A 17,331-nucleotide genomic window follows, 5' to 3' on the forward strand; every position below is an offset into this window, starting at 1 on the left:
TCACGGTACCTAATCAAACAGATACGGGACGTTAAACACCAATTAAATACTGTCCTCACACATAAAACAGAACGTGCCCTAACGTGGACAAAGGCCTCCTTTTACAGGCTGGCAAACAAGCCTAGCAAATTATTAGCAAGGCAACTGCGCCAAAAAGAGTTATTGAACACCATCCACTCAATTAAAAAAGTAACGACCATGTCACAGCCCACCCTGAAGAAATTTACAAAGAATTCCATAGCTTTTACCAAAATCTATATTCTCCACCTAAGTCCCATCCCTCGCATTTACTTCAAAATTTTTTACAACATCTATCGCTCCCTAAACTTAATGAATCATCCTCCAAAATAATGCAAGCTGAAATAACAAACGAAGATGTAGAATTAATAATCCAAAAGCTGAAAACTGATAAAGCCCCTGGACCCGATGGTCTTTCAGCGCCATATTATAAAAAGTTTAAAAAATTCTCACGCCACACATTACAAAAATCTGCAATGCACTTTTAAATGGCAACCAAATGCCCCCCGAATTTTATATTGCCCACGTTGCAGTAATTCCCAAACCCAAAAAAGATCATCAGTTAACGAAAAATTACCGGCCTATCTCACTACTTAATGTAGATTTAAAAATATTCACATCCATTATTACAGAAAGAATCAACAGAGTGCTCCCCTCCCTGGTACATAGGGATCAAGTGGGATTCATACCGCGGAGACAAGGACCGGACAATATAAGACGCAATCTAGATATAATAAACTCAGCAAACAATTCACAAAGACCTACTATGCTCTTAGCCTTAGACATTGAGAAGGCATTCGACTCAGTGTCATGGCCATATCTCTTCAAAGTACTATCCTTATTTGGACTACCCCACAAACTAATCAACTGCTTAACACTATTATATGATAATCCAACAGCATACCTCAAACTCCCATCATTGCAACCCACCCTGATTAACATAAAGAGAGGTACTAGACAGGGATGCCCACTTTCGCCAGCGCTGTTTGCCTTGGCAATGGAGCCACTAGCTGAAGCCATAAGGACAAATCCTGACATCTTAGGACCCCCCGATCTAGGGGAGCAATATAAAGTAAGTCTGTTTGCTGACGACCTGCTCCTGACCCTCTCTAACCCACATACCACTCTACCAAATTTATTCTCGCTATTACATGACTTTGAGTTAGTATCAGGACTTAAAATAAATATAGACAAGTCGGAGGCCCTCTTCTTGAATACGCCTGAAAAAGATCAAGCACACCTAGTGTCACATTTTGGTTTTGAAAAAAAAGAGCACTACCTAACTTATCTAGGGATTAACCTTACGTCTAACCGATCTAATTTATATAAATGGAACTATACCCCCCTTATAAAAAATTTTCAACGAGATCTGACTAAATGGTCGTCGCTGACACTTTCATGGCTAGGTAGAATAAACGCCATAAAAATGGTCTCTCTCCCTAGGTTTTTATATCTTTTCCGCTCCCTTCCCATTCCGGTCCCCCTGAGAGTAATACGAGAAATACACACAATGGTCTCCAAATTTATATGGTTAGGGAAAAAAGCTAGAATAAAACAACAAACTATGTTTATACACCGGAAAAAAGGAGGATTCTCCTTACCTAATTTTATAAACTATTATAAAGCGGCCCAAATTGCCCAACTAACCAGAATATGCACAACTGTAGACAAACCTAGATGGGTCCAACTGGAGTCATTTTTGTTAAAACCTTATTCCCTGATAGGCCTGCTGTGGACGGAGGCTAAACTCCCTAAGCACGTCGCTGACATCTCACCTTTCACGGCCCAGTCACTGCTCCTCTGGAGGAAAGAGAGGTTTAAGATCGAGCTGCAGACTAGAAATACACCATTAAACTCGCTATTTGGTAACCCAATATTTCCCCCGGGTCTCAATTCACAATCCTTCTCATGGTGGATCCTGAGAGGAATAACCACAATAAAACATCTCTGCTCCCCGTTTAACATAATCCAATCTAAACAGGAGTTTATTCAAAAATACGAACCGCCAGTCCGAGAGGCTTTTCGTATTAATCAAGTCTTTGATTTGGCTAGAAAGAGTGCAACGAGTGGGAGGCCTTTTCGAGTAACTGGGTTCGAGCAGAAGTGCTTAACCGACCCACTGGGAGGAGTGGTCATTTCTTATTTATACTCATCTTTTACCAATACAAAGGAGGAAAAGAAACATAGATTTATGCAACAATGGGAGGAGGACCTGGGGTTTAATATCTCACTGGAAGAATGGCAAAAATGTTGTAGTGCCTTATCGAGAGGGTCCCACCAGGTATCCCTGGTTGAGACTTCCCTTAAAGTCTTACATAGAACATACTTGGTCCCTACGAGACTGCATACCATATATCCTCAGGTATCTGATAAATGTTTTAGAGGCTGTGATGCACCAGGAGATATGGGTCATATATGGTGGTCCTGCCCAGCGGTGACCGATCTGTGGGGGGAGGTAAAGCTTCTGGTGGAAAGGATGCATGGAAAAGAGATACCAATGAGCCCAATGACCTTCCTGCTGGGCTTAAAACCGAAGGGACTGCTCAAAAACCTATATAAACTGGTGGTCCTGCTGGGAATGGCGACCAAAATCCACATTGCGTCAAAATGGAAGTCTCCTTTGCTCTCGATTTCACAAGTTAAAGATAGGATGAACACCATTATGATTTACGAGCGTATTCAAGCGACAAGGACAGATAACTGGAACTCCTTTTTCCAAATTTGGTCGCCGTGGCTGGAACTATACCCGGATGATCAAGTGAGGAGGGCTCTCACCCTTTCTCCATGACGAGTTACCTCTTTTCGGACTCTGTGACGGTATGGGGACACTAGCGGGGCCGGTGTTCGGTGTTGGGGCCGGACCAATGTGTGTTGTCTCATTTTCAATATTGTAAAATTGTGGAACAGTTTTATATCACTCATGATTCTGTACCTAATCCCCCTTGTTTCTGTCTTGTCTTAAATGTATCAACATCTATAACTCCCTCACATAAAATTAAGGTGCTGTTGATATTTTTGTATTTACTGTAAATCCTGAACTCCCATGTTGGGAGAACTTTGTGTTACTTTTCAAATAAAAAATTTATTGAAACAAAAAAAAAAAACAACATTCTGAAGATGAAAAAGGCTTCTCCCCTCTGTGACTTATCTGAAGTTTATTAAGAGTTAATTTCCATGTAAAATATTTCCCGCGTTAAGAACATGAAAAAAGCTTCTTCCCCGTGTGACTGCTCTGATGGCTAAGAAGAGATGATTTCTTCTCAAAACATTTTCCACATTTTGAACATGAAAAAGGTTTCTCCTCCGTGTGAATTCTATGGTGGCTATCAAGATATACTTTCTTGTTAAAACATTTCCCAAATTCTGAACAGGAAAATGGCTTCTCCCCTGTGTGAGTTTTCTGATGTGTGATAAGATTTGGTTTATTGTTAAAACATTTCCCACATTCTGAACAGGAAAATGGCTTCTCCCCTGTGTGAGTTTTCTGATGTGTGATAAGATTTGATTTATTGTTTAAACATTTCCCACATTCTGAACAGGAAAATGGCTTCTCCCCTGTGTGAGTTCTCTGATGTCTAACAAGAGTTGATTTCGCTGCAAAATATTTCCCACATTCTGAACAGGAAAATGGCTTCTCCCCTGTGTGAGTTCTCTGATGTCTAACAAGAGTTGATTTCTCTGTAAAATATTTCCCACATTCTGAACAGGAAAATGGCTTCTCCCCTGTGTGAGTTTTCTGATGTGTGATAAGATTTGATTTATGGTTAAAACATTTCCCACATTCTGAACAAGGAAATGGCTTCTCATTTGTGTGACTTCTCTGGTGTGTAACAAGATGTGATTTCTGGGTAAAACATTTCCCACATTCTGAACAGGAAAATGGCTTCTTCCCTGTGTGAGTTTTCTGATGTTTGATAAGACTTGATGGCTCGGTAAAACATTTTCCACATTCTGAACAGCAAAAAGGCTTCTCCCCTGTGTGAGTTCTCTGATGTCTGATAAAAATTGATTTATGGTTAAAACATTTTCCACATTCTGAACAGGAAAATGGCTTCTCCCCTGTGTGAGTTTTCTGATGTGTGATAAGATTTGATTTATGGTTAAAACATTTCCCACATTCTGAACAAGGAAATGGATTCTCATTTGTGTGACTTCTCTGGTGTGTAACAAGATTTGATTTCTGGGTAAAACATTTCCCACATTCTGAACAGGAAAATGGCTTCTCCCCTGTGTGAGTTCTCTGGTGTGCAACAAGAGTTGATTTCTTTGTAAAACATTTTCCACATTCTGAGCATGAAATTGTCTTCTCACTTGTGTGACATCTCTGGTGTGTAACAAGATGTGATTTATGGCTAAAATATTTCCCACACTTGGAACAAGAAAATCTATTCTCCACTGTGTGAATGTTTTGATATTTAAGAAAAGACTTTTTGAGGGGAAAATTATTTACATATTCTGAATGTGAAAATGGCTTTGTTGCTTTATCAGTTTGTTTTTTAATGCTTATTTTGTGACTTAGATTTTCCTCAGAGGTCGGTAATGAATCAGAAGACAGGATCTGTTTCAAAGGATCAGATGGTAGATCTTTGCTGCGAAAGGATGATGGTATATCTGGAGTAATGGCATTCACTTCAATTGTATCCTGTGGGATCTCAAGATCATCTGATTTAAAAATTGAAGATGTCAGCTGTCCCTCTGATCTCCTGGTACAGTCATCTGCCAAGAATAAAACCAATTATTATTTTTGAATAAAATCCTTGAAACTTATATTAAAATAATAAATAAAATATTTTTTTAACATTTCTTCTTAAACTATCTGTAAACATGTAAGTTATGTTAAAAAAGTTTAATTATTCACGAAGACAATGACATTTCACAGTCTGATAGAAAACCTCATAGCATGAACCAGTAGAGCGTGGTGTTCGACTGTTTGTTCATTCTGCCTCCCAAAAGTAGGTGAAAATAACAACAATAAATACTTCTACTCATCTCACAAAAAACAAGCCCTACTCTGGTCCATCATCTCCCAGAGGAAAAACAGAAGTTTCCACATTATTAGTGGCTCAAAGGCTCTTGAAAAGCAACATGATTTCCATAAACCAATTCAGCAATATCTGCTCTCCCAAAGTCAAATCTTTCCCTCACTTCTGAGCCTTGCCGTGTGCCCCAACCACATTCAACATCCATGTATTTGGCAATACAATATTGAGAAGAACCCACTTCATTTACGGTGTGTCTCCTTTAGCACAATCTGGGCACTATGTGTAGGGTAATAAAATGGCAAATGTGCCATTTTCACTCTCCAACATCCACTTGGTGCTAATTTCCAGAAAGTGGCTGTGAAGTGTAAAAATAGTCACTACTCCTAAAGATTAATTCCCTTGGGGCTATAATTTCCAAAGCTGAGCCACTTTATTGGGTTCTCTACTGCTATGGTTTTCTATTTTGTCATATTAGGACTTCTGAAAATGATGTGTCACATTTTTTACTGGATCGGCTCCTGCAATGTCTGTTTCTGCCACCAGGTGCCACCTTATTCATTCTGCACGCAGCGCTGGTGATGCAGGAGATGGCACAGGCTCTGTCCTTCCAATAAGATTAGGTTGCCTGGGACCTGTAGTACAATCCAGTCTAGCAGTATGGGATTGCATGGTGTCCAACTGCAGTAATCTGCTTCCTATTCTCTTCATACAGGTATATAGCTCATTCAACTACTGCAAAGATCCTGCATGTCTCCAGTCATTTCTATTCTATGTCAGAAAGCATATCTAATGGTATATAGTTTCTTCTTACTCTGCATTTCCCTTAATGCTGTAAGGTCATGTAACTTTGTCAAAGAGGTTTATGATCCATGTAGGCCTGCAAAGTTGTTTATTTGTCTCTTCATTTATTGTCTCCTGCTGTCTTAACTTGGTTGATTGTTTGCTAACAAGGTAAAATAGTGATAGATCTAAGAGCAAGCGTCCTCTATATTCAGACACAGCTTGGGGATGCATTTATGTAGGGATGGCATTTATCTACATTTATTCAAAGTACATTTTTCAAAGTATCTTGCAGTTATACATGGCAGTTAGAAAGGGCAAGAGACAGGTAAGACATTTAAACAAACCTGTTCCCAGTACACTTGGAATGCAACAAATACCATATGCATTTGTATCATTTATATTCTGGTTGTTGCATTCACACACACCCACCAACCGTGCATGCATTAACTCTTTACACTTCATCCACATCGGCCCCTCAGTCCTCTCCTCTACTATGTATAGCATTCACGCTCTTTTCACATTGCTAAACTGCACAGATCCATTCAGTCCCACCATTCAACAGAAGAGACGCTTTCACAAGTCTCTTAACCATCTGCTCACTCTTTCTATCCTCCTCCTAGTCGCAGGAGATCTCTCCCAACCCTGGCCCCTCATGTTATAGTAAGTCACACACCTCTACTGCTACATTCAGAAACCCCTCAAATCTCATTAACATTCCCTGTGTGTCTTAGGTCTCTTAATTGTGCCCTTTGGAATTCTCGCTCAGTGTGTAAAACTCTCCTTCTTCCATGACTTCTTCCTTTCTGATTCTCTTAACCTTCTGGCTCTTACCGAGACCTGGATCCAGCAGTCAGACACCACCGCTGCTGCTGCTGCCCTTTCATATGGTGGACTACACTTTTCTCATACCCCAAGATCGGACAACAGAGCAAGTAGAGGCGTTGGTCTGCTCCTATCACCCAAATGTACCTTTCAGGTTATCCCTCAAGTACCCTCACCTATCTTCCCTTCTTTTGAGGTCCATGTTTTCAGACTATATACATCCCCTCTCCATGTGAGTAGCGGTTGTGTATCATTCTCTGGGTCCCTCCCATCAGTTCCTGGATCACTTTGGCACCTGGCTTCCATATTTTCTCTCCTGTGACATCCCAACCCTCATCATAGGAAACTTTAACATCCCCATTACTTTTCCCCTCTCCCCATCTGCTACTCACCTTTTACCTCTAACCTCCTAGTTTGGCCTTTCGCAGCTTACTAACTCTCCTACACATGAAGACGGAAACTCCCTTGACTTGTTCTTCTCCCGGCTTTGCTCAGTGTATGATTTTCCAAACTCCCCTCTCCCACTCTCGGACCACAACTTTCTTTCATTCTCGGTTAAGAACTGCTATCCTTCTCAGGTCACCCCCACTTTCCACACTTATAGAAATATACAGGCCATTAACAGCCAAAATCTTATGAAGAACTTGCAGTCATCATTGGCCCCTATCTCCTTCCCCCATGTCCTGACTCTGAACTGAAGCATTATAATGAAACACTGCAAAGTGCCCTGGATGAAACCGCACCTCCTATACATAGAACAACTCAGCACAGATGGCAACAACCTTGGCACGCGCTGCAAAAACGTTTCCTACAGCGGTGCTCCAGGTGCCCCGAACATCTGTGGAGAAAATCCAATCTATCCATTATAAGTTTATGCTTAAAACATACAACACTGCCCTTCACCTCTCCAAACAAACCTATTTCAACACCCTCATCACCTCCCTGTCCAATAACCCTAAACGTCTCCTTGACTCTTTTCACTTCCTACTCAACCCAAGAGTGCAGGCCCCAACCACAGATCTCTGCGCTGACGATCTGGCCAATTAATTCAAAGAAAAAAAATTGACCCTGTCTGACTGGAAATTTTCTCCCAATCCCCTCATACCATGCACTGTCCTCCCTCCCCCACTGCATCTAGCTCACTCTCTGATTTTGAACCAGTCACAGAAGACGTGATCAGGCTCCTTGCATCTGCTCGCCCTATTACTTGCACCAGTAACCCTATTACATCAAATTTCCTCCAGTCCCTTTCCGCAGCTGTCACCACTCACCTAACAAAAATATTCAACTTCTCGCTCTCTCTTTTGGTATCTTTCCCTCCTCATTTAACCCCTTCACCCCCGGAGCTTTTTCCGCTTTTTCATTTTCGTTTTTTGCTCCCCTCCTTCCCAGAGCCATAACTTTTTTATTTTTCAGTCAATATGGCCATGTGAGGGCTTATTTTTTGTGGGACGAGATGTACTTTTGAATGATACCATTAGTTTTACCATGCCATGTAACAGAAAACGGGAAAAAAATTCCAAGTGTGATGAAATTGCAAAAAAAGTGCAATCTCATACTTGTTTTTTGTTTGGCTTTTTTGCTAGGTTCACCAAATGCTAAAACTAATCTGCCATTATGATTCTCCAGGTCATTACGAGTTCATAGACACCTAACATGTCTAGGTTATTTTTTATTTAAGTGGTGAAAAAAAATTCCAAAGTTTGCTTAAAAAAAAAAAAAATTGCGCGATTTTCCGATACCCGTAGCGTCTCCAATTTTCGTGATCTGGGGTCAGGTTAAAGCTTATTTTTTGCGTGCCAAGCTGGCGTTTTTAATGATACCATTTTGGTGTAGATACGTTCTTTTGATTGCCCGTTATTGCATTTTAATGCAATGTCGCGGCGACAAAAAAAACGTAATTTTGGCATTTTGATTTTTCTCGCTACGCCATTTAGCGGTCAGGTTAATCCTTTGTTTTTATTGATAGATCGGGCGATTCTGAACGTGGCGATACCAAATATGTGTATGTTTGATTTTTTTTAAAATTGTTTTATTTTGATTGGGGCGAAAGGGGGGTGATTTGAACTTTTATATTCTTTTTATTTTTTTTATATTTTTAATCACTTTTTTTTTTTTAATTTTGGCATGCTTCAATAGCCTCCATAGGAGGCTAGAAGCATGCATAACTCCATTGGCTCTGCTACATAGAGGTGAAGTACAGATCACCTCTATGTAGCAGAAATGCAGGGTTGCTTTGAACGCCAACCACAGGGTGGCGCTCAAAGCAATTGGCCATCAACAACCAGGGGATCTGCCAGCTGACGTAGTATTCCGTCAGCTGGCAGAAAGGGGTTAAGCATGCCATCATACATCCATTACTTAAAAAACCATCCCTGGACCAAAACTGTGCTGCTAACTATAGACCTGTCTCTAATCTTCCCTTCATCTCTAAACTCCTCAAATGCCTGGTCCACTCCCGCCTTATCCGCTATATCTCAGATAACTCTCTTTTTGACTCTCTTCAATCCAGTTCCCGCTCTTTACACTCTACTGAACCTGCCCTCACTAAAGTATCTAATGATTTACTAACAGCTAAATCTAATAGTCCCTACTCCATGCTAATTCTCCTGGATCTCTCTGTAGCATTCCACATGGTGGATAATCAGCTCCACCTCACTATGCTCTGCTCCATTGGCCTCTAGGACATCGTTCTCTCCTGGTTCTCCTATCTTTCTGACTCATCCTTCACTGTATCTTTTGCTGGTTCCTCCTCCTCTCATCTTCCCCATACGGTTGGGGTTCATCAAAGATCAGTCCTAGGCCCCCTCATTTGAATACTGCCCCTATTGGACAAACAATCAGTAGAATTGGTTTCCAGTACCATCTGTATGCTGATGACTCCTAGATTTACACCTCCTCTCCTGACATCACGCCTGCCTTTTTAGAAAACACTAGTGATTGTTTTACCGCTGTCTCCAACATAATGTCCTCCCTCTATCTGAAACTGAACCTGTAAAAAATTGAACTCCTTGTGTTTCCTCCCTCCACTAACCTACCTTTGCCTGACACTGCCATCTCCGTATGTGGTTCTACCATTACTCCCAAGCAATATGCCCACTGCCTTGAGGTCATACTTGATTCCAAGCTTTCATTCACCCCCCACATCTGATCACTGGCTCGCGCTTGTTTTCTGCACCTCAAAAACATTTCTAGAATTCGACCTTTTCTTACTTTCAATGCTGCAAAACTCTTAAGCTATGTGCACACGTCTAGGATTTCTTGCAGAAAATTCCTGAGAAAAACCTGAAATTTTCTGCAAGAAATCTGCATGCATTTTTTGCGCGTTTTTGCCGCGGTTTTGATGCGTTTTTTTCCGGACATTTCCCAATGCATTTTATCGTGGGAAATCCGCAAAAAAAACCTGCAAAATTAATGAACCTGCTGCGTTTTTTACCGGGATGCGTTTTTTTTCGCAGAAAAAAACGCATCATGTGCACAAAACATTCAGAATTCATTCAAAATGATGGGATGCATATTGTATGCAGTTTTTTTGCGGTTTTATAGCGTTTTTATCGCGAAAAAAAATGCGAAAAATCAGTAACGTGTGCACACAGCCTTACTATTTCTCTTATTCATTCTCATCTGGACTATGGTCTCTACTAATCGGTCTTCCTCTTACCAAACTCTCCCCTCTCCAATCTGTCTTGAAGGAAGCAGCCAGGATCATATTCCTCACCAACCCTTAAGGTACCGTCACACTAGACGATATCGCTAGCGATCCGTGACGTTGCAGCGTCCTCGCTAGCGATATCGTCCAGTGTGACAGGCAGCAGCGATCAGGCACCTGCTGTGCTGTCGCTGGTCGGGGAAGAAAGTTCAGAACTTTATTTCGTCGCTGGACTCCCCGTAGACATCGCTGAATCGGCGTGTGTGACACCGATTCAGCGATGTCTTCACTGGTAACCAGGGTAAACATCGGGTAACTAAGCGCAGGGCCGCGCTTAGTAACCCGATGTTTACCCTGGTTACCATCCTAAAAGTAAAAAAAAACAAACACTACATACTTACCTACAGCCGTCTGTCCTCCAGCGCTGTGCTCTGCTCTCCTCCTGTACTGGCTGTGAGCGTCGGTCAGCCGGAAAGCAGAGCGGTGACGTCACCGCTCTGCTTTCCGGCCGCTGTGCTCACACAGACAGTACAGGAGGAGTGCAGAGTACAGCGCCGGGGACAGACGGCTGTAGGTAAGTATGTAGTGTTTGTTTTTTTTTACTTTTAGGATGGTAACCAGGGTAAACATCGGGTTACTAAGCGCGGCCCTGCGCTTAGTTACCCGATGTTTACCCTGGTTACCGGCATCGTTGGTCGCTGGAGAGCTGTCTGTGTGACAGCTCTCCAGCGACCAAACAGCGACGCTGCAGCGATCCGGATCGTTGTCGGTATCGCTGCAGCGTCGCTAAGTGTGACGGTACCTTAACATCGATGCCACTGCCTTGTGCCAGTCATTACACTGGTTACCCATCCTCTCCAGAATTCAGTATAAACTTATCACTCTCCCCCACAAAGCACTCCATGGCTCAGCACCACCCTACATCTCCTCCCTCGTCTCAGTCTACCACTCTACCCGTGCCCTCTATTCTGCTAATCATCTGAGATTAACATCCTCAATAATCAGAACCTCCCACCCTCGTCTCCAAGACTTTTCACTTGTTTTGCCAATTTTTTGGAAAGTGCTACCCAGGTTTATTCGATTAATCCCCAATACCCACAGTTTTAAACGTGCCTTACAAATGAATCTCTTCAGACTGGCCTACTGCCTCAACACAATAATCTAACTATCCCCTGTGTTGCCCTTTCAAAATTTTTACCATATCCAGGTTCTTCGTATCATGTTCTCATACTCTTTATTTATTTAATAGCCCTCTGCGTCTGTACTGTTACATACTTAGACTGATAACCGGTTCATGCAGCTTTACATGAACAAAATGTTAAGTGCTGTGGAATATCTTGGGGCTATAGAAATAAAATTATTATTATTCCTGCTTCAGCCAATTGGAAAACCCCACACCCTACTAAAAATCAAAGCGTATTGCCGGAAGCTGCCAGTTACAGCCTTTTTTCTCCTCTGTTTCAGTCATCTGTGCTCAGCTCCCGGCTTCTGTATTTGTTTCCTGTTGTGATCCCGGCCTGTTTACTGACTACTCTTGTATCTTCTAATTTTGTATTTTCTCTGCCCTCCTGGTTGTGACTTAGCTATCTGACCATGCGTCTTGCCATGTCACACCACAGAACAGCAAGTAAATTTAGATCTCGGGCAATATTTTCCATTAAATAAGTTTCTTTAAAAAGTATTAGACATTCAAGGAGGACTTTTTATAATATTGAAAATAAAATTTAGATCTCGGGCATCGCAAAGTCGACCTTTTTTTAAAGACTACTACGAAGTTACAGGCTCACATAACTGAGGCAGGCCAATTCCAGAACGACTCATATAATATAAAAAACTAAATAAACAGACATAGAACAAAAAAAACATGTTATATCCTTAACAACAATGTATGCATGAGGAACAAGCTCCAATACTAAACAGGACTTGCACTCATTTATGGTGGACCATTGGAGCTACTATGAGTGCTGACCAGAAGAGTAGAGAAAGTATTAGTGCTCCCCCATTTCAGGAGAGATTGTGCAGTAATCTGAATTCCTTAGGATTATAAACATAATGAAATTTATGACGTGGAGTCAATCCATGAAACCAGGGCTCGAGTCAACACATCTCCTGCAGGTGAGAATAAATGTATATTACAGACATCAGCTATGCACAGCTTAGAGATATATCATGGCACAGGTGTAATGTTTTTATGTAGTTTCTCATGACCAATTCGGAAGTTAGCCCATTTTAAATTGAAAAGTCAGGATAAAGGGAAACTCTGTTGTTATTGTACAGAAAGTCACACTTGGCCTCACTGCACATTTAATGTTGCCGATCACAAAAGTGAAGTTTGGCCAGAAAGACTGGACCTGGTCTTGTAGGGGCCATATGAGCACATTCAGCAGCACAGGAGGGAGAGAAGGTAGATTCATCTAATAAGATCTCGGGGTTCTAGGAAGCCAACAGCATCATTACCATACACTTTCTCTCAGAGGCCATTTTAATATTTTTCTTCAAGTGATTTTCTAACTTGTCAGCACGTTCTACGGTCATTTGGCTTTATAGTTTACAGATCTGTGCAGATAACGGTCAGCGTCTTCTAATCCCAGGGGGTAGGTGGAGCCTCCAGGTTGTAACTTCTATAGAAAAGGGCTTTCAATGACCAATGTCATTTGAACCGCTTTGGGTGGAGGAACATATTGTGGTCTAGAGGCAAAATGGTGATCACACGATTGTGATACGGCCGGACAACACCACCGATAAAGCAGCCACAGCCGGTGACTGAGAAGAATCTGTGACTTCTCTATATTTAGTGGTTACTACTCACCTGGCCAGTTAGAAGTAGTAATCTCCTCTTTACACCGCTCATCATCTCTCATATAGGTCTCTGTAGTATTAATATTGATCAGATCTTCACCCTAAAATAAATATTGTAAAAGTCACAGACAGATTGAGAATTCACAGCTATCATCATCTCTAATCCTGCCATCTCCATTGTTCTCATTACACAAGTAAAAAAAAAATATATATAATATTGGTGGATAAAACAAGACTAAGCAAATAATATTGGTCGATAAAACAAGACTAAGCACAAGACCTTCACAACTATCTACACAACATATGGGAGATCTCATGACACCTTCTCTCCATCTACCTGATGATCCTGAGGAACATTGGGATCTTCTTGGTTACAGTCCTGTAGAAGAATAGGACGGGGACATCTCTCTGGTGTTGTCATCTTACTGGACAGATCTAGAGGAAACACATACAGGGACTGACTTCATTCTTTACATACAGATAATTATAGGCCGTATGTGTTTAGTCCTGTCTATTACCTGGTGATGTGAGGGGCTGGGGAACCTCCATCATGATGTCCTTGTACAGATCTTTGTGTCCTTCTAAATACTCCCACTCCTCCATGGATAAATAGACAGCGACATCCTGACTCCTTACAGGAACCTGACACATGCAATGATACCGTCATCCCCTGATCCCTTCATAGCGTTACTGTATAATGTCCCAGCATTCCCAGCAGTGTCACCTCTCCAGTCAGCAGCTCAATCATCTTGTAGGTGAGTTCTAGGATCTTCTGGTCATTGATGTCTTTGTGTATTATGGAGTGAGGTGGAAACCCCGTGATTGGGCTCAGGGGTCTTCCCCATCCCTCAGACACAGGGTCCTGACAGCGCTCACTAGAGGTCTTCTTCACTACTGTGTAATTCTGGTTATGGAGAGACACATTAATAAACCTCACTACAGACATTTCCAGAGTCCTCACCTCTCCAGTTCTGTCCATCTGTTATTCCCATAGATAAGAATGATGTAATGTGATGTCATCAGAATCTCTCACCTCTCCAGTAAGACGGAAGAGGATCTCTAGGGTGAGATGTAATATCCTCTCCGCCATCTTTTCTCTATCCATTTCCATCCTTGATGAGTAAATCAGGAAAATTCTCTTATTCAGAAGATCTTCACTGAGAGGATCCGCTATTGTAGAGACCTGAATGAGAAGATGAGCCGATGTAACATCATACAAGTCCTGTGTAATAATACAATTACTGGAGATAATAAGGGGAAACATATGAGGAGATTTATTATTTTACAGTATTTAGTTTTCTTCTTTACATCTACTAATAAACCCTATATATTTTAGGCTACAGACAACAAGCAGTTTCTTCCTCGGAGTCAGCAGCTGAATACGTTCCTCATAGACTCATCTTCCATAACACTAATTCTCGTCTCATTTACCGACACTGGAATCGGCATTAGCAATACTGCAGGAGATATTCATTACACGTGACAGGAGAAATAACTACTTCATGATGAGGACAACATCTTCATCTTCTACTACGGCTCTAGAAACATATTTGTCCAGAGTCAGTCACTGACTCCATCACCACGGCCATCTATATGAAGGTTTCCCGTCTTCTCCGCACTGTAATCTTCTATCACGTTAGATCTCAGGTCTGATTCACACACAGAAGTTTGAGGCTTTTAGAAAAGATGGTTTGTAAGAACCAAGACAAGAGTTATTTGATGATAATGTCTCAATGTACAGTGGGTTTTTATCTGGATTTTTTTTTTTAGCATTTTCCTGTACGTTTCCATATATTACATGAAAAACACCAAAAAAAAACAATACTGTGTGAATATTACGCTGTGTAGGAGCCAATAAAGGAGCCACATACTATAAGAGTAATACATGTTTTTTTGGTTTCCATCTTTCGTAGTTGCGTCGTTTGTATCTATCAGCGGAAAAGGAAAAAAAACCAAAACATTGTGATTCTTAAGGTACCGTCACACTGAACGATATCGCTAGCGATCCGTGACGTTGCAGCGTCCTGGCTAGCGATATCGTTCAGTTTGACACGCAGCAGCGATCAGGATCCTGCTGTGATGTCGTTGGTCGCTGCAGAAAGTCCAGCACTTTATTTCGTCGCTGGACTCCCTGCAGACATCGCTGAATCGGCGTGTGTGACGCCGATCCAGCGATGTCTTCACTGGTAACCAGGGTAAACATCGGGTTACTAAGCGCAGGGCCGCGCTTAGTAACCCGATGTTTACCCTGGTTACCAGCGTTAACGTAAAAATAAAAAAAAACACTACATACTTACCTTCCGTTTTTTTAGAACACCTCATGAATACGCATATCACAGTAGTAATAATATAGATTTTAAATATTTAAATACCGTAACTGTGATTGCTTCTGGACATAATAAGGAATGTCGCAATATAGAACACAACAAAGAAAACACATACGACAAAAGACTTCCAAAAGTACAATGTATAAGCAAAATATAAATTTTATTATTAAAATCCAATACAGGTACCACACGGAGGAGGGGAACAGAACACCCACTCGCACGTGTTCAGAAAAAGACGCCCACAGTAACGCAATTATGAATAAACATACCCTGCCATGAATAATGGCATCCTTCTATTGCGCACTCAACCCAATAGGTCTAAAGCATAGTATACCCCATACACGGTATGATAGCCACATAAGTTGGAGCAGCCATATTAGCTGATAGTTACCTATGCAGTTAGTAAATACTGCGGGCGTCCTCCCCGACGCGCGTTTCGTAGCCTTTCTCAAGGGGTTACCTTCCGTGTCTGTCCCCGGCGCTGTGCTTCTCTGCACTGGCTGTGAGCGCCGGCCAGCCGGAAAGCACAGCGGTGACTCATTACATGAGTGTGTAGGTCAGCGTTTGCAAAGAGCATAATTTAAAGAGCCACATTTTCCTTGTGCAGTATTAGTGCTGTACAAGATGGCTCTTTCAGCAACAAACGCCTGGGAGGGGGAGGGGGTTAAAGGTTCCCTTTCAACTTGCTCCAGTGCCGGCTTCGGCCTACACTCTGCTCCTACTGCAGACACTGGGCTCTAACACCGCCAGTTGGTGCCTGGAAGTGCTAGCTGCACAGAGAAAAACACCCACCAATGTGTCAGTGGGTTTCAGCAAAGCCAGCTGTTCCCCTGCTGTGTAGCCGGCAACGTGTCCAGCACAAGCCACGCTGGCACAATAACAGACATTTTCCTGCCTCCAGTGCAGGCTTCGACCTACACTCTGCTCCTCTTTGATTCCCTGGGTTTCAACACTGTCAGTTGTCACCTGGAAGTGTTGTCTACACAGAAAAAACACTCGCTCATTTGTCAGTGGGGTTCCGCAATGCCAGCTGTTCCCCTGCTGTGTAGTCGGCAACGTGTCCAGCACAAGCCACGCTGGCACAACAGAACAAAAGCTGCCACCAGTGCAGGCTTCGGCCTACACTCTGCTCCTCTCCTCCTCCTGCTGACCTTGGGCTCTAACACCACCAGTTGTTGCCCGGAAGTGCTAGCTGCACAGAGCAAAACACCCGCCAATGTGTCAGTGGGGTTCAGCAACGCCAGCTGTTCCCCTGCTGTGTAGCCGGCAACGTGTCCTGCAAACGCCACGCAGACACCTGAACTGAAATAAAGGGACCCTGCCCCCCCCCCAGGCGTTTGTATGTATAACAGCCACCTTGTACAGCAGTAATGCTGCATTTGTACAAGGTGGCTCAAATTTTTTTCTCCTTGCACACGTCGAACTCAACACGTAAAAAATGTGTCCCCTGAGACCATTACTGCGTCCCCGAGGTGTGACTTTCCTTTCTAATGATACGCAGCAACCCCCTTGGTAGCGCTGCCCATCTTCTGACATCATTGGTTGGCTGGCTGCGCCTGTGCGTCCACCCAGCCCGACACAACGCCCCTCGTTGTCTTATTTATTTTGACTGCGAGGGTGTGATTGATGGGCAGGAGCAGTGCATATCTTCGCCTGTCTTCACTCATCTCCTTCCGCCTTCTTCAGTCTGTGCGGCTTCATGGCCGTGGCATGCGATAAGGGATCAGCTGACGCCGCACAGTCTGAAGCGGGTGTAAGGACATGAGTGAGAGGCGAACATATTTACTGCGCAAGGCCATGAATCCCAGCCCCGCAGTGTGAATTTAGGAAAAGACACTGCGGGTCTGGGATTCATGGGCATCGCTAACCGCACCGGCCGACATGAAATGAGGTCAGAAGATGGGCAGCGCTAAAAGCGCGTGGCCAAGGGATAACACAGGAGCGCAGACTC

General features: G+C 42.6%; 1 protein-coding gene across 1 annotated transcript in view; it reads right to left on the reverse strand.

Annotated features, from left to right (window-relative positions):
- Nucleotides 1-1,787: 1,787 nt before the first annotated feature.
- The window catches only part of LOC138663215 (oocyte zinc finger protein XlCOF7.1-like), a 52,012-nt gene continuing 36,468 nt past the window's right edge, over nucleotides 1,788-17,331 (reverse strand). Inside the window, exons 3-8 of the mRNA XM_069749377.1 lie at nucleotides 14,087-14,236; nucleotides 13,778-13,957; nucleotides 13,572-13,695; nucleotides 13,391-13,488; nucleotides 13,064-13,154; nucleotides 1,788-4,734 (exon numbers count right to left, since the gene is read on the reverse strand). Coding sequence (XP_069605478.1) covers nucleotides 3,212-4,734; nucleotides 13,064-13,154; nucleotides 13,391-13,488; nucleotides 13,572-13,695; nucleotides 13,778-13,957; nucleotides 14,087-14,164 — 2,094 coding nt within the window. The 5' untranslated portion in view covers nucleotides 14,165-14,236 and the 3' untranslated portion in view covers nucleotides 1,788-3,211. The remainder of the gene's footprint in view (nucleotides 4,735-13,063; nucleotides 13,155-13,390; nucleotides 13,489-13,571; nucleotides 13,696-13,777; nucleotides 13,958-14,086; nucleotides 14,237-17,331) is intronic.

The sequence above is a fragment of the Ranitomeya imitator genome, chromosome 2 (genome assembly GCF_032444005.1).
Source record: "Ranitomeya imitator isolate aRanImi1 chromosome 2, aRanImi1.pri, whole genome shotgun sequence".
NCBI lineage: Eukaryota > Metazoa > Chordata > Amphibia > Anura > Dendrobatidae > Ranitomeya > Ranitomeya imitator.